Source organism: Scyliorhinus torazame, chromosome 15, assembly GCF_047496885.1.
Source record: "Scyliorhinus torazame isolate Kashiwa2021f chromosome 15, sScyTor2.1, whole genome shotgun sequence".
Taxonomy (NCBI): domain Eukaryota; kingdom Metazoa; phylum Chordata; class Chondrichthyes; order Carcharhiniformes; family Scyliorhinidae; genus Scyliorhinus; species Scyliorhinus torazame.
The window spans coordinates 188,189,078-188,207,458 of NC_092721.1; the positions used below are offsets into that span (position 1 = coordinate 188,189,078).

An 18,381-nucleotide genomic window follows, 5' to 3' on the forward strand; every position below is an offset into this window, starting at 1 on the left:
AAATCTAGTGGACACATCCATTACAATCAAAGATATTGATTCCCACTTTTTGTTTTAGGAAGCGGTCCTACACAATCGATTAGGGCCCTTGTAAAAGGTTCCTCAAATGCTGGAATGGGTATTAAGGGCACTGGTTTTATCACTATTTGAAGTTTCCCTATCACTTGACATGTGTGACATGATTGACAAAATTTAACTACATCTTTATGTAGTCCAGGCCAATGAAAATGTTTCTGGATTTTAGCTTGAGTTTTCCTGATTCCCAAATGACCTCCCACTGGTACCTCATGTGCAACTCGCAACACCTCCTTTCTACACCCTACCGGCAATTCTACTTGATGAACTTCTGCCCACTTTTCATCCGCCTGCATATGTACAGGTCTCCATTTTCTCATCAAGACATAATTTTTATGGTAATAACACTCTGGTATACTCTCAGATTCCTCTTCCGTATATGCTTTCTGATATATCAGTTTTATTTCTACATCTTTCTGTGGTAACTTCGCCAATTTTCCTGAACTAAAAATATCTGCCTCATCCTCCACCTGTTCTTGTTCTTTTTCAACCATCTGATTAAAAATCGTTTCTGATAATTGCACTTCAACTTCATCTTCACTCTTTGATTTCTCCTCTTGTCTTAACCTGTGACTTTGCGATCTTGTTACGACACAATCCAGAAAAATGCCAGGATATTCGTCCTTCAACACTTCAGTTGACTGATTTTCCACTGGCTTATCAACCACAGTAGGCATCACTCCCACCTGCGATCCAGCTATATCACTACCCAAGATAAACTGTATTCCTGGACAAGATAGTTTATCTATTACTCCTACTACCACTTCACCACTCTTCACTGGACTTTCCAACCTTACCTTATATAATGGAACGCTACTCCTCTCACCCTGAATTCCACATATCATCACCTTTTCTGGCAACATTCTTCCCAAACTACATAATTCCTCATCTCTTACCATTAAAAATTGACTAGCCCCTGTATCTCTTAAAATTGTGACTTCTTTACCTACTCATAGATTTCATAGAATATACTCCTCCTGATATACATGAGTAAACTTCACCCACACAAGTAAATTCTTTAAAGACATCTGGCACCTTCTTAACAATGACTTCTTGAACAGGCTGTACAATCGTTTGCACCTCCTTTGCTTCCCTTGGGCTTTCCTTTTCCACTCTAACAAACCCCACTGTCTTATCCTGTTTTACCACATCAGCCTTCCCAGTGCTTTTCTTCAACCACCAACACTGTGACTTTACATGGCCTAGTTTATTGCAGTGAAAACATCTGAAACTTTTCATTTCTTTTCCACCCTCCTGGATTTCTTTTCAAATCTGAGGTACACTCTCTTTATTGTCTCCCATCAGATCACCTTTACCTTTACCACTTGAGTATTTCTCATGTCCCCAGTTTCTATCCCTCACCGGCTGAAACTGATGTCGGAAACCAATCGTTAATTTATGAACTAATTCATAATCATCTGCCATTTCCGCTGCTAGTCTCTCAGTTTTAACCCTCTGTTCTTCCACATGAGTTCTCACTACATCAGGAATTGAATTTTTAAACTCCTCCAAAAGTATAATTTCTCTGAGAGCTTAATTCATTTGGTCTATTTTCAAAGTCCTTATCCACCTATCAAAATTACTCTGTTTGAGCATTTCAAACTCCATGTATGTTTGACCAAATTATTTCCTTAAATTTCTAAACATTTGTCTGTAAGCTTCAGGCACTAGCTCATATGGACTTAAGATGGATCTCTTCACCTCCTCATACGTTCCAGATACCTCCTCCGGTAGTGATGCAAACACTTCACTAGCTCTACCTACCAGCTTTGTTTGAATCAGTAACACCCACATGTCCTGTGGCCATTTCATTTGTTTAGCTACCTTCTCAAATGAAATGAAAAAGATTTCCACTTCCTTCTTGTCAAACCTTGGCAATGCTGGGACATATTTAAATAGATTCCCACCAAGCCTTTGACTATGACGCTCCTTCTCGCTATCCTCATCACTATCATCCAACTGTACGTTTCCCTTTACGTCTGCCAATTTTAACTGATTGTCATGTTTCATGGCCATTTTCTGAAGTTCAAACTCCCTCCCTTTATCTTTTTCCCTGATCTGTATCTCCCTTTCTTTTTCTTTTTGTTCTGCGAGGGTTATTCTTTCTTTTCTCTCCTTTTCTTTTTCCTCTCTCTCTCTTTCTCTTTCCTCTCTCTCTCTTTCTTTTTACTCTCTCGTATGCAAGCCACTTTAATTCTTTCTCATGTTCCATTTGTTTAATTTGCAACTGAATTTTTGCCATTTCCAATGAGTCAAACTCTATCTCAGGCAACTTTAAATGCTTAACCACCACCATAATTACCTCATCTTTTCGCATTTTGTCAGGTAATGTTAACTGCAATGTTCTTGCCAAATCTAACAGTCTGCTTTTCGTTTCTGTCCGTAAAGTACTACATGTGACATTCTCCACCCCCAAAAACTTCTGAGCCTCTGAAAGAGCCATTGTTCACAACACTCTCCCCACTTAAACTAAAATGCCACACGGGAAAAGCAACAATCCTTCACTGTCTTTAAGTTCACCAAAGCCAATCCAATAGATAGACTTTTATCCCGGACGAGTCCCCAATTGTTATGGGTGAGGCATTTTCAGAACCCCAAAATGTAGCATGGGGTTCAACCAACCTCTCCCTTTAATGGATTTGTTGCTTTTCCTAGCACACAGCTTTTTCCCTAGGTGTGGGATTACAATTATGGACACGTGGGTTTTTAAACACAAAACAATGTTTGTTCCATGATCTCAACTTAACATCTTAAATAAACATTGGATCTCTTAACACCCCTTACTTCAAAGATAACTCAGAAAATATTGCACCAGTAAATAACTCCTTAAAATGTTCCTTCAAACTTCCAAGAGACTTAACATAAGAACATAAGAACTAGGAACAGGAGTAGGCCATCTGGCCCCTTGAGCCTGCTCTGCCATTTAATGAGATCATGGCTGATCTTTGTGGACTCAGCTCCACTCTCCGGCCCGTACACCATATCCTCGAATCCCTTTATTCTTTAGAAAGGCATCTATCTTTTTCTTAAAAATGTTTAAAGAAGGAGCCTCAACTGCTTCACTGGGCAAGGAATTCCAGAGATTCACAACCCTTTGGGTGAAGAAGTTCCTCCTACACTCCGTCCTAAATCTACCTCCCCTTATTTTGAGGCTATGCCCCCTAGTTCTGCTTTCCCCGACCAGTGGAAAACAACCTGCCCGCATCTATCCTATCTATTCCCTTCATAATTTTATATGTCTCAATAAGATCCCCCCGCATCCTTCTAAACTCCAATGAGTACAGTCCCAGTCTACTCAACTTCTCGTCATAATCTAATCCCCTCAACTCTGGGATCAACCTAGTGAATCTCCTCTGCAGTCCCTCCAGTGCCAATATGTCCTTTCTCAGGTAAGGAGACCAAAACTGAACACAATACTCCAGATGCGGCCTCACCAACACCCTATACAATTGCAGCATAACCTCACTAGTCTTGAACTCCATCCCTCTATAGCAATGAAAGACAAAACTCGATTTGCCTTCTTAATCACCTGTTGCACCTGCACACCATCTTTTTGCGACTCGTGCACCAGCACACCCAGGTCCTGCTTCACTGGGCAAAGAATTCCAGAGATTCACAACCCTTTGGGTTAACACCTTTAAAATAATCACATCAGGTTAAAGGTTTTACTATTATGAGTTTAAATCACCCAAATGATCCAGAGATAGTATTTTATGGCAGAGGTCACAGCAACTCCAGCTCACTGCAGAACAAGCTGCTTTTCAAACTGCCAAACTACTGCAAAATGGCTGAACTGAGCTGAGCTCCACCCACTCTCTGACATCACTGTTTTCTTAAAGGTACATTGCTTAAACATCCATTCCTTAAAGGTAACCTCACATGACAACCTACTCTTTGTTTCCTTTTTTTATAAATGTATTTTATTACAAACATGTATCAAAACAGGTTACAACAAATAAACACCCCGGGAAATATACTTCCCAACAATCAACGATACAGTCTGTACAGATTTTTCACCTCTTTGTTTCCTGTCTGCCACCCTGTTCTCAATACACTGCCCCCAATCCCATGCACTATAATTTTACATGCTAATCTATTGTGTGGGACTTTGTCAAAAGACTTCTGAAAGTCCAAATAAAATAGATCCAATGTCTCCCCCTCATCAGCTCTGCTGCTTACATCCTCAAATAATTCCAGTAGATTTGTCAAGCATGATTTCCTTTTCGTAAATCTATGCTGACTCTGTCTGATCCTGCCACTCTTTTCCAAGGGGCTGGTTTAGCACAGTGGGCTAAACAGCTGACTTGTAATGCAGAACAAGGCCAGCAGAGCGGGTTCAATTCCCGTACCGGCCTCAACAAACAGGCGCTGGAATGTGGCAACTGGGGGCATTTCACAGTAACTTCATTGAAGCCTATTGGTGACAATAAGCGAGTATTATTATTATTTTAAGTGCTCTGCTTTTTAGTCTTTTATAATGGACTCGAGTATTTTCCCCGCTATCGATGTCAGGCTGACTGGCCCATAATTTCCCGTTTTCTCTCTACCTCCATTTTTAAATAGAGAGGGTACATTCGCTACCCTCCAATCTGTAGTTGTTCCGGAGTCTACAGATTCTTGGAAGATATGGGGTGGGATTCTCCCTCACCCGGCGGGGCGTTGGGTCCCAGCAGGATGGAGTGGCGGGAACCATTCCGGCATCGGGCCGCCCCAAAGGTGCGGATTTCTCCGCACCTTTAGGTGTCAAGCCCTCACCTTGAGGGGCTAGCCCTGCGCCAGAGTGGTTGGCGTGCCGCCGACCGGCGGGAAAGGCCTTTGGCGCCACGCCAGCCGGGGCCGAAAGGACTTTGTCGATCAGCGGAAGTCCACGCATGCGCGGGAGCGTCAGCGGCTGCTGGCGACAACACCGCGCATGCGCCGTGGGGGGGTCACCTCCACATCGGCCATCGCGGCGGCTGTGGCCGAGGCAGAAGGAAAAGAGTGCCCCCACGGCACAGGCCCACCTGCGGATCGGTGGGCCCCGATCGCGGGCCAGGCCACCGTGGGGGCACCCCCTGGGGCTAGATCGCCCCGCGTCACCCCCCCCAGGACCCCGGAGCCCGCCCGCGCCGCCAGTCCCGCCAATAAGGTAGGTGGTTTGATTCACGCCGGCTGGACTGGCATGACAGCAGCGGGACTTCGGCCCATCGCGGGCCGGAGAATCGCCGGGGGCGGGGGGGGGGGGGGGGCACGCCGGCCGGCGCGCGTGATTCCCGTCCCCGCCGAATTTTCGGTGCCGGAGAATTCGGCGGCCGGCGGGGGCGGGATTCACGCCGCCCCCCCCCGGCGATTCTCCGACCCGGCGGGGGGTCAGAGAAAGACGCCCATGATTACCAATGCATCCACTATTTCGCGGGCCACTTCCTTAAGCACTTCCTTAAGTACAAGTGTTTGGCTTAACTGCCCTGCTTTTAGAATCATAGAATCATAGAAGTTTACAGCATGGAAACAGGCCCTTCGGCCCAACCAGTCCATGCCGCCCAGTTTTTACCATTAAGCTAGTCCCAGTTGCCCGCACTTGGCCCATAACCCTCTATACCCATCTTACCCATGTAACCATCTAAATGCTTTTTGAAAGACACAATTGTACCCGCTTCTACTACTACCTCTGGCAGCCCATTCCAGACACTCACTACCCTCTGAGTGAAGAAATTGCCCCTCTGGGCCCTTCTGAATCTCTCCCCTCTCACCTTAAACCTATGCCCTCTAGTTTTAGACTCCCCTACCTTTGGGAAAAGATGTTGACTATCTACCTTATCTATGCCCCTCATTATTTTATAGACCTCTATAAGATCACCCCTAAGCCTCCTACGCTCCAGGGAAAAAAGTCCCAGTCTATCCAGCCTCTCCTTATAACTCAAACCATCAAGTCCCGGCAACATCCTAGTAAATCTTTTCTGCACTCTTTCTAGTTTAATAATATCCTTTCTATAATAGGGTGACCAGAACTGCACACAGTATTCCAAGTGTGGCCGTACCAATGTCTTGTACAACTTCAACAAGACGTCCCAACTCCTATATTCAATGTTCTGACCAATGAAACCAAGCATGCCGAATGCCTTCTTCACCACCCTGTCCACCTGCGACTCCACCTTCAAGGAGCTATGAGCCTGTACTCCTAGATCTCTTTGTTCTATAACTCTCCCCAACGCCATACCATTAACTGAGTAGGTCCTGGCCTGATTCGATCTGCCAAAATGCATCACCTCACATTTATCTAAATTAAACTCCATCTGCCATTCGTCGGCCCACTGGCCTAATTGATCAAGATCCCGTTGCAATCCTAGATAACCTTCTTCACTATCCACTGTGCCACCAATCTTGGTGTCATCTGCAAACTTACTAACCATGCCTCCTAAATTCTCATCCAAATCATTAATATAAATCACAAATAACAGTGGACCCAGCACCGATCCCTGAGGCACACCACTGGTCACAGGCCTCCAGTTTGAAAAACAACCCTCTACAACCACCCTCTGCCTTCTGTTGTCCAGCCAATTTTGAATCCAATTGGCAACCTCACCCTGGATCCCGTGAGCTTTAACCTTCTGCAACAACCTACCATGCGGTACCTTGTCAAAGGCTTTGCTAAAGTCCATGTAGACAACGTCTACTGCACTGCCCTCATCTACCTTCTTGGTCACTCCCTCAAAAAACTCAATCAAATTTGTGAGACATGATTTTCCACGCACAAAGCCATGCTGACTGCCCCGAATCAGTCCTTGCCTCTCTAAATGCTTGTAGATCCTGTCTCTCAGAATACCTTCTAGCAACTTACCTACTACAGACGTTAGGCTCACCGGTCTGTAGTTCCCAGGCTTTTCCCTGCTGCCCTTCTTAAACAAGGGCACAACATTCGCCACTCTCCAATCTTCAGGCACCTCACCTGTGGCTGCCGATGATTCAAATATCTCGGTTAGGGGACCCGCAATTTCCTCCCTAGCCTCCCACAACATCCTGGGATACATTTCATCAGGTCCCGGGGATTTATCTACCTTGATGCGCTTTAAGACTTCCAGCACCTCCTCCTCTGTAATATGCACACTTCTCAAGACATCACTATTTATTTCCCTTAGTTTCCTAACCTCCATGCCTTTCTCCACCGTGAATACCGATGAGAAATATTCATTCAGGATCTCACCCAACTCTTGTGGCTCTGCACATAGATGCCCTTGTTGATCCTTAAGAGGCCCTACTCTGTCCCTAGTTACTCTTTTCCCCTTTATGTATCTGTAGAATCTCTTTGGATTCTCCCTTGCATTATTTGCCAAAGCAATTTCATGTCCCCTTTTTGCCCTCCTGATTTCCCTCTTAACTCTATTTCGACAATCTCTATACTCTTCAAGGGATCTACTTGATCCCAGTTGCTTATGTACGTCATATGCCTCCTTCTTCTTTTTGACCAGAGTCTCAATATCTCGAGTCATCCAGGGTTCCCTACTTCTACCAGCCTTGCCCTTCACTCTAAAGGGAATGTGCTTACCCTGCACCCTGGTTAACACATTTTTAAAAGCCTCCCATTTACCAGCCGTCCCTTTGTCTGCCAATAGTCTCCCCCAATCTACCTCTGCAAGTTCCTGTCTGATACCATCAAAATTGGCCTTGCCCCAATTAAGAATTTTAACTCTTGGGCCAGACCTATCATTCTCCATAGCTATCTTAAAACTAATGGAGTTATGGTCACTTGTCACAAAGTGATCCCTCACTAACACTTCTGTCACTTGCCCTTCCTTATTTCCCAAGACGAGGTCAAGTTTTGCCCCCTCTCTAGTCGGTCCATCCACATACTGAATGAGAAATTCCTCCTGAATACACTCAACAAATTTCCCTCCATCCAAGCCCCTAATGCTATGGCTGTCCCAGTCAATGTTGGGAAAGTTAAAGTCCCCTACTACTACCACCCTATTATACTTGCAGCTATCTGTAATCTCCTTACATATTTGCTCCTCAATTTCCCGCTGACTATTTGGGGGCCTGTAGTACAGTCCTACCAAGGTGATCTCTCCCTTCTTATTTTTCAGTTCCACCCATATAGACTCAGTGGGCGAACCCTCGGATATATCCCCTCTAAGTACTGCCGTGATGTTCTCCCTAATCAAAAACGCCACTCCCCCTCCTCTCTTACCTCCTGTTCTATCCTTTCTATAGCATCTGTACCCCGGAACATTGAGCTGCCAGTCCTGCCCCTCCCTTAGCCATGTTGCAGTCATAGCTATAATATCCCAGTCCCATGTGCCCGTCCATGCCCTGAGTTCATCCGCTTTGCCCGTCAGGCCCCTTGCATTGAAATAAATGCAGTTTAATGTAGACCTTCCTTGCTCTCTTCCCTGCTTTCTCTGGTCATGCTTTACACACTCTCCCTTCCTGCCTTTTGTTTCTGTCCCCACTGACTTCCTACATCGGTTCCCATCCCCCTGGCACATTAGTTTAAACCCTCCCCAACTGCACTAGCAAACATCCCCCCGAGAACATTGGTTCCGGTCCCACCCAGATGCAGACCGTCCGATTTGTACAGGTCCCACCTCCCCCAGAATCGGTCCCAATGTCCCAGGAATTTGAAACCCTCCCTCTTGCACCATCTCTCAAGCCACGTATTCATCCTAGCTATCCTGTCATTCCTACTCTGACTATCACGTGGCACTGGTAGCAATCCTGAGATTACTACCTTTGAGGTCCTACTTTTTAGTTTAACTCCTAACTCCATAAATTCAGCTTGTAGGACCTCATCCCGTTTTTTACCTATATCGTTGGTGCCTATATGCACCACGACAGCTGGCTGTTCACCCTCCCCCTCCAGAATGCCCTGCAGCCGCTCCGAGACATCCTTGACCCTTGCACCAGGGAGGCAACATACCAACCTGGATTCTCGTTTGCGTCCGCAGAAACGCCTGTCTATTCCCCTTACAATTGAATCCCCTATCACTATAGCTCTGCCACTCTTTTTCCCGCCCTTCTGTGCAGCAGAGCCAGCCACGGTGCCATGAGCCTGGCTGCTGCCACCTTCCCCTGGTGAGCCATCTCCCCCAACAGTTTCCAAAACGGTAAATCTGTTTTGGAGGGAGATGACCGCAGGGGATCCCTGCACTGCCTTCCTACTCTTCCTCTGTCTGTTGGTCACCCTTTCCCTATCTGCCTCAGTAACTTTAATCTGCGGTGTGACCAACTCACTGAATGTGCTTTCCACAACTTCCTCAGCATCGCGGATGCTCCAAAGTGAGTCCATCCGCAGCTCCAGAGCCGTCAAGCGGTCTAACAGGAGCTGCAGTTGGACACACTTCTTGCAGATGAAGGAGTCAGGGACACCAGAAGGGTCCCTGACTTGCCACATCTCACAAGAGGAGCATGACACGGGTCTGAGCTCTCCTGCCATGACTTAAACCTGAAGTTAAATTTGAACTACACTACACAGCTAAGAGAAAGTCAAAGAGAGAGAGAAATCACTTATCAGTTACAAGCCAATCACTTACCTGCTGGCTGTGATGCAATTGCTCCAGAGACTCCCTCACAGGTCTGCTTCTCTGCACCTCCTTCAGGTGAGCACCAAATTCCCTTAACTAGTTAATTAATTTACTTAATTAACTTGATTTTTTTTTGTCACTCCCCTCTTACCCGAACTCAGCCTTACCCAAACTCAGATACACTCTGTTTGCCTTCAGCACTCAGCCTTACCCAAACTCAGATACACTCTGTTTGCCTTCAGCACTCAGCCTTACCCAAACTCAGATACACTCTGTTTGCCTTCAGCACTCAGCCTTACCCAAACTCAGATACACTCTGTTTGCCTTCAGCACTCCGTTTCTATAGGCACTTCAGCCACACCCTTTGTATCCTTCCTGATTTACAGTCAGCCAATAGGCCTGCTCCCAAAACTGATCTCTCTCCCGAACAGCTGGCCTGCAAGGTAAGGAAGTGGTTAATCAGTACTTACCTCACCCACAGCGCGCCCTTTTAAACTGTCCCCTCTGCCTCGCAGCTCCCGCGCTTTTTGAAACTCCCGCGCTGTTTCCAAGGTCCTGGCTCCCTCTCTCTCCCGAACAGCTGACCTGCAAGGTAAGGAAGTGGTTAAGCAGTACTTACCTCACCCACAGCGCGCCCTTTTAAACTGTCCCCTCTGCCTCGCAGCTCCCGCGCTTTTTGAAACTCCCGCGCTGTTTCCAAGGTCCTGGCTCCCTCTCTCTCCCGAACAGCTGACCTGCAAGGTAAGGAAGTGGTTAAGCAGTACTTACCTCACCCACAGCGCGCCCTTTTAAACTGTCCCCTCTGCCTCGCAGCTCCCGCGCTTTTTGAAACTCCCGAGCTGTTTCCAAGGTCCTGGCTCCCTCTCTCTCCCGAACAGCTGACCTGCAAGGTAAGGAAGTGGTTCTCAACATCTCACTCACGGGGCTGGATTCTTCCGTCCTGCCCACTGCAAGAACACCACAGGCGAGACGTCGGCAATAGAGACCTCGGGCGGGATTCGCTGGTCGCCGGGCGGACACGGCCAGAGAATCCCGTCCAAGATGTCATACACCTTCAAAGATCTTTACACCTACACACAGACTGCACTTGTTTAAGAAGAAGGCTCACCACAACCTTCTCAAAGGCCTAGCCATGGCAGCAACATCCCATGAATCATATTAAAGAAAAATATGCATTGTAAAAGCAAGAACCTGGGGAAATATCTATTAATTCCCCCACACTACTTAGAAATTTGGACTAGCACTTTTCATTCTATATTGAAGTTTATTTTCTGATATAATTTCTTTGCAAAATTCATGTGGACTAAAATTATTGTTAGCATGCCACATATATTACAATGTATTTTAATTAAAAACCTGTTTCATTTATGAGCGCAGGTGATCAAGAAACATTAGTTTCCAACTTTTCATGTATTATATATAATCATTCATCCATGAATTGTACATGGAGAAAAGGCAGTAAAGCACCTACCGATACCGAATATGTCATGTATTACAGGTAAGTGCCAAAATGTGGGCCCATAATAAGTTAAAATACCTCTAAATTTTCTGTTTTTTATATCAATTACAAATGTTTTCCCTTTAAGACAGAGTGAGACCACCAGACGATGTATCCATTATTTTACAAAGAATGGGAGATCTGGCTGCCAAGTTGATCAAGGCATATATGATGCCGAGGAGAATATTCTAATATGTGTCAATGGATCAAATAATACTGGAACGATTCGATCATATTACGCAGAGCTTGACCCACAGGAATATGGTACGATATAGCTCCTTTCAAAATGCATTGTTTATATAGTTTGGATTGTTGTGTTTCTCATTGCATTAAATGTTCACTTAAATGTGAAAGTTTTTTGTGTCCTTAACTTTCAGAAATATACAACCCGCCAGTAAACCTCAAGGTTTTACCAAATCTGACTGTGAAGTGGGACATGCCACCAGGTTATGTCACTAATATTAACTGCTTTGCATTTGAATTGGAAGTCACAGATTTGGATGAGGGTAGCACTGAGGTAAGCTTTATGCATTCCTCCTTCACTTGCGAGTTGCTAACAGTTGATACATTCTTTAATCCACCATTGTGTTTGTAGACTAGTTAGAACATAGAACATACAGTGCAGAAGGAGGCCATTCAGCCCATCGAGTCTGCACCGACCGACTCAAGCCCTCACTTCCACCCTATCCCGGTAACCCAATAACCCCTCCTAACATTTTTGGTCCCTGGGGGAAATTTATCATGGCCAATCCACCTAACCTGAAACATCTTTGGACTGTGGGAGGAAACCGGAGCACCCGGAGGAAACCCACGCAGGCACGGGGAGAACGTTCAGACTCTGCACAGATAGTGACCCAGCGGGGAATCGAACCTGGGACCCTGGCGCTGTGAAGCCACAGTGCTAGCCACTTGTGCTACCGTGCTGCCCTTTAAGTAGAGATTAAAATCCTATTGTATGAAGGAAATGCTGTATTCATAACAACAGTGCCAAGAATTATGGTCTGGGTTCTCTGATTTTGAGGCTATGTCCGTAGGAAGTGTCTAATTTTACGATGAAAAAGTTGGCGCCGCCTCTGTACCGATGCTCCGCCCGGTGGGGGGCTGGTGGACACAGTCCGCAGCCGCCACACAAGGTTGACGAAAACTCAGAGCACAAGTGATCCACGCCATCGGGAAGACTGCCCACTGGGGGCGGAGCATAGGGGGAGGGCCTTCAGGTGACGTCCTGTGCCGCCCCAGCGGTGTATTCACTGATGATGCCATTTTGGAGGGGCGGAGCATCCGAAAACAGGCACCGCCCCCGATTTAGCTGTCAAAAGGGATTCTTTGCCCGATCGCCGAATGCGATTTTGGCAAGCGGAGAATCCTGGCCTATGGCCGTGATTTACCAGCCGTGTCCCGCCGGAACCGGCCACTCCTGGGAATCCCGACGATTGTTACATCTCGCGAGATCTTATTGACTACAGCTCCGCCTTCAACACCATAATCCCAGCCAAGCTCATATCAAAGCTCCAAAACCTAGGACTTGGCTCCCCACTCTGCAACTGGATCCTCGGTTTTCTGACCAACAGACCACAATCAGTAAGAATAAACAACAACACCTCCTCCACAATAGTCCTCAACACCGGCGCCCCACAAGGCTGCGTACTTAGCCCCCTACTCTACTCCCCGTACACACATGACTGTGTGGCAAAATTTGGTTCCAACTCCATCTGCAAGTTTGCTGATGATATGACCATAGTGGGCCGGATCTCGAATAACTATGAGTCTGAATACAGGAGGGAGATGGAGAACCTAGTGGAGTGGTGCAGCAACAACAATCTCTCCCTCAATGCCAGCAAAACTAAAAAGCTGGTAATTGACTTCAGGAAGCAAAGTACTGTACACACCCCTGTCAGCATCAACGGGGCCGAGGTGGAGATGGTTAGCAGTTTCAAATTCCTAGGGGTGCACATCTCCAAAAATCTGTCCTGGTCCACCCACGTCGACGCTACCACCAAGAAAGCACAACAGCGCCTATACTTCTTCAGGAAACTAAGGAAATTTGGCATGTCCACATTGACTCTTACCAACTTTTACAGATGCACCATAGAAAGCATCCTATCAGGTTGCATCACAGCCTGGTATGGCAACTGCTCGGCCCAGGACCGCAAGAAACTTCAGAGAGTCGTGAACACCGCCCAGTCCATCACACAAACCTGCCTCCCATCCATTGACTCCATCTACACCTCCCGCTGCCTGGGGAAAGCGGGCAGTATAATCAAAGATCCCTCCCACCCGGCTTACTCACTCTTCCAACTTCTTCCATCGGGCAGGAGATACAGAAGTCTGAGAACACGCACGAACAGACTCAAAAACAGCTTCTTCCCCACTGTCACCAGACTCCTAAATGACCCTGTTATGGACTGATTTCATTAACACTACACCCTGTATGCTTCATCCGATGCCAGTGCTTATGTAGTTACATTGTATATGTTGTGTTGCCCTATTATGTATTTTCTTTTATTCCCTTTTCTTCTCATGTACTTAATGATCTGTTGAGCTGCTCGCAGAAAAATACTTTTCACTGTACCTCGGTACACGTGACAATAAACAAATCCAATCCAATCCAATCCAATCTAATGAGATCTCGTGACACATTGCGATCTGAATCCCACCCACAATGGGCAGGATCCAGGCTCACAGAGTTAACCCTCTGATGCCAGATCTAACCGGCCCCTGGGATCTATCGGCCTCGCAGAAGAGAACCCTGCTGGAACGCCACTTGGGCGGGTGTCTCAAGCGATCAGGATTTCAGAGTCAATTAATCACCGCCCTTAAGTAAGAATCAGGGAAGGCATAGGCAACAGAGATTCTGCTGTAGAATCACACAGCACAGTGCAAAGCCATTCGGCCCACCGTGGCTGTGCTGGCCCTTTGAATAAGCCACCCAATTGGTCCAATTCCCCCGCTCTTGCCCCAAAGCCCTGCAAAGTTTTTCTTGTCCAATTGTACCCCCAGTTCCCTTTTGAAAGTTTCTGTTGAATTTGCTTCCATGACTCCTTTCACGCAGAACATTCCAGATCATCATCACTCGCTGCATCAAATAGGAAAATGCTTCTCAACTCCCATCTGCTTTCTTTATCGGGTATTTCATTCCTCAAAGTTTGCGTCACCATTTGTTTTGTTTTAGCTTTTGGGTCTCCATGGTGAAACAGAGTATGTCCTTGTGAACATCAACCCAACAAAACGTTACTCAGCGAAAGTAAGGCTGAAATTAAAACATTGCAAAGAGACTAAGTTCTGGAGTGACTGGAGCAATGAGGATTTTATTGGTAAGGTCACTGTGTTTTTCTTTTCTTGAATATTTTGCTCATTTTCATGCCCGTTGGGAGCTTCTCATAGTTTTGTAGCACGGATTGAATATTTATGAAACCTGTCAAATTTTCACCATTGACGACAGAATGCGAGCTGATTTTTATTTGTTTCTCTACCATTATTTGTTTCTCAGCTTGAATTGGTGAGACAAAAATTACAATCAATAAACTTCCTGTTGATTTTCCCATCAGCCCTCCCACCCTTGAAAACTGCCTGGAGTGATTTGTGAGAAGGCCTGGGTGTAGCTAGCCAATGTCCCCGCAGGGAACAGACAGGAACCACATCATTCTGCACAAAATGGGGTCCTGTGATGTGATGCCGCTTTTCCTCAGCCTTCTGATTTTCATACCCCTGCGCCAAGACAGTGTGGCATTATTATACATGCCAGTAAAGTAAGGGTTAATAAAATGTACACAGACAGCCACTAGAGGGAACTAGTCTCAGAAGTATATAAGGGATGATGCAGAGCCTTGTGGGACAGAAGGTTGGAGTCAGTGCTAGAGCAGGAGCTGACTAGAAGGACTGAAGATAGTGAGAGAGCAAGAGAGTAGTTTATTATGTTAGTGCATTCGATGTAGATGAGTATAGTGAGTATAGTTTATGGGTGATTAGTCAACTGGTGGAGGGTGTTGGAGACAGCAGTGACGGAAAGTCAGTGTCCTCCTCCGACCCGAACTCCGGGGTCTTCTGAGTTTTGAGCAGAGGGCTGGTGTTCAGACTACTCTCCCTGTCAGTGCTCGGCCATCTGGGGGGGCACCGGCTTTATCACTGGCTGGGGGCGGGGGGCTCCGGGTGGACCGGCCCCATCTCCGGCAGGTCCTGTAAGACACAAGACGACATGTGTGGTTAGACGGTGGGCCGGGGGTAGCGTATAGTGGGGGGGCAAGGGTGGAGGGGGTGTGGGTCGAGGGGGTTGAAGGGTGTGGGATGAGGGGGGGTGTGGGCTGAGGGGGGGGTGGGGGGGTGGGCTGAGGAGGGTGAGTTGGGTGTGGGGGTGTGGGTGCCCACACGTGTCATGGGGATCTGCAACTGAGCAGGGTATCACTTGCTCACCCGCCTCCGACCTCCTCATCGGCGAACCTCCCTTTCCTCTGGGCCACCGACCACAACCATGCCCTCTGCTCGGGCATGGTGAGGGGCCGCAGGTCTGGTGATCTCCCTTTCTGTTTTCTCCTCGCTCCCGGCGGTTGTGCACGGCCTTCTCCTGGGAGGGAACACACAAACTACGACAGTGTTAGACATTCCGACGCATGCAGTCCAAGGGTTGGGTTGGTGACGACATCACTGGCCAGGGAACCCAGCATGGGTGCTGGAATGTGGGGCAGGGTGGGGGTTCGGCTGTCCCCTGGGGAAGAGGGGCCGGGTTGCGAGTGTGTAGGGAGGGGTTAGTGCCATGGGCACAGCGCTGCCTACTCACCCTGGACGCCCTGAGGAGGTCGTGCAGTTTCTTCCTGCACTGGGTGCCAGTCCTGACGACGTTGCCCACGGCGTTGACCGCCTCTGCCACCTGCGCCCAGGCACGGCTAACGGCGGCGCCTGGTGGCTTTCCTCTCTGGCCGGGGTACAGGGTCAGCCGCCTCTCCTCCACGGTCCAGGAGGGTGTCCAGCTCAGCCTCCCTGAACCGTGGCACTGCTCTCATTCCAGCCATCTTGTTGGCTGGGACGGTGTGCGGCGGGGGGTGGGGGGGATGGATCGTTTTAGTGCGGCTGCGGCATGTGAGCCTCATGTGCACCAATCAGGGACCTGGCGAATCCGCCGCCGTTTCACTTGGAACCAGCTGTGTTCCACATGGCGATGGTGCTGGCCCCTGTGGACTTGCTGAATCGGTGCAGCTGTTCTGCCGTTTTTGCTGTCATAAAACGCCACTGTTTCCACGCTGGCGTCGGCACCTAGTCTCCGAATCGGAGAATCCAGCCCACAGAATTCACCCCTGTATCTTTGAATGTGCTCAAGCTAATAAATTTTACTATATGTCACTTTGCATTGCAAGTCCTTTGAAAGCAACTTTCACATTTTTTGAATATCATTTATGATCTGTAATAACTGACTTGTTTATTTACAGAAAATGTCCATTTGTTTAATGCATATTGGATGTTGCTTATGTTGGCCATCATCACAGCGATGACAGGGATGCTTCTACTGTTTGCATTTAGAAGGTAATTCTCCATCCAGAGGTTCATTGAGTTATAATTCGTATCAGGGGCGAGATTCTCCGACCCCCCCGCCAGGTCGGAGAATCGCCGGGGGCTGGCGTGAATCCCGCCCCCGCAGGTTGCCGAATTCTCCGGCACCGAATATTTGGCGGGGGCGGGAGTCGCGCCGGTTGGCGGGCCCCTCACCCCCCGCTATTCTCCGGCCCGGATGGGCCGAAGTCCCGCCACTAAAATGCCTGTCCCGCCGGCGTAGATTAAACCACCTACCTTACCGGTGGGACAAGGCGGCGCGAGCAGGCTCCGGGGTCCTGGGGGGGGGCGCGGGGCGATCTGGCCCCGGGGGGGTGCCCCCACGGTGGCCTGGCCCGCGATCGGGGCCCACCGATCCGCGGGATGGCCTGTGCCGTGGGGGCACTCTTTCCTTCCGCCTTCACCACGGTCTCCACCATGGCGGAGGCGGAAGAGACTCCCTCCACTGCGCATGCGTGGGAATGCCGTCAGCGGCCGCTAACGTTCCCGCGCATGCGCCGCCTGGAGATGTCATTTCCACGCCAGCTGGCGGGGCACCAAAGGCCTTTTCCGCCAGCTGGCGGGGCAGAAATTCGTCCGGCGCGGGCCTAGCCCCTTAAGGTTGCGGCTCAGCCCCCAAAGATGTGGAGCATTCTGCACCTTTGGGGCAGCGCGATGCCCGACTGATTTGCGCCATTTTGGGCGCCAGTCGGCGGACATCGTGCCGATACCAGAGAATTTCGCCCCTGGTTTCTCCCGGCTCCTGTCCTGATGGCACTGACTGGCATCAGGGTTCAGCTCCAAATGGCTTCAGCTCCCTGCGGTGCCTTGTTACAAATCAAGACTCCTGAAATTCTGCGTGGTCTCTCCCAATCTCCTGCCGCAGCTTTGATGTGAGACTGGTAGAATCCTCTGAGAGTCAGTTTAACTGGAAGCTTGTGCTCTTCATCGCTGGGCGTTGGAATGGATGGCGCTCACTACTCTCCTGGCAAATCATAGTGGGAAATTCATTCATTAGCCACACATATACAAGGCCATGCCGGTGCCAAGGTAGGTGGATGAAGCAAGGGCACAGCTCACCCATGATCTAATTAAATGGTGGAACAGGCTTGACAGGCTGAATGGATCCCTCCTGTCTAATTCCAGGCACCCCCCGCCCCCCTCTCTCTCTCTCTTCTGAATATATGCATTTGGTGCCAGGACTAAGTGACCATAAACAAGACAGTGGGTTTCTGCAAACCACTGTGTTATAATCAAATGATGCTATATGATGGAGGAATAATACAGCAAGCTTGTCTTTACCTTCAGCAATTTTATTCTACCTACAGCTCAGTAGAGGTACAAACTCTTCCTCGTCCCCCCACCCTTACTATTCCAACGCTCTCAATTTATGCTCCTTTGGAGATTAAGTCAATAACCACCGCTTGTCTTTAGCAAGGCAATTAGCTTAACAATGTAATTGCCAAAGTATGCACTCGCTATTACAGTGACATGCTGCACCGTGAAGCATATAACACCGGAGCACAGCCAACGTTTCACATGTGCAATTTGCAGAATCGACCATTGCCTTGCTGCCAAATGTGATAATCCTGGCTAGCATTCCATTTCCTAACCAGGGTCACCGAGCCTAATCATGGCGACAGAGCAAAATAGTCTGAACTAAACCCTCCCATTTAGAAAATTCTGCTCTTGTTTGAAAGAACACTATGGAAATCATAGTGGTTAAGCTAATCTAAAGTCAATTCCCATCAGGTTGGTAATGTCAAAAATATTAACTTGTATTTAAGATAT

General features: G+C 48.0%; 1 protein-coding gene across 1 annotated transcript in view; it reads left to right on the forward strand.

Annotated features, from left to right (window-relative positions):
- LOC140391466 (interleukin-5 receptor subunit alpha-like) overlaps positions 1–18,381 on the forward strand; it is a 49,325-nt gene that overhangs the window by 19,060 nt on the left and 11,884 nt on the right. The window contains exons 4-8 of the mRNA XM_072475974.1: positions 10,950–11,070; positions 11,159–11,334; positions 11,448–11,587; positions 14,243–14,384; positions 16,491–16,584. Of these exons, the coding sequence (XP_072332075.1) occupies positions 10,950–11,070; positions 11,159–11,334; positions 11,448–11,587; positions 14,243–14,384; positions 16,491–16,584 (673 nt within the window). The remainder of the gene's footprint in view (positions 1–10,949; positions 11,071–11,158; positions 11,335–11,447; positions 11,588–14,242; positions 14,385–16,490; positions 16,585–18,381) is intronic.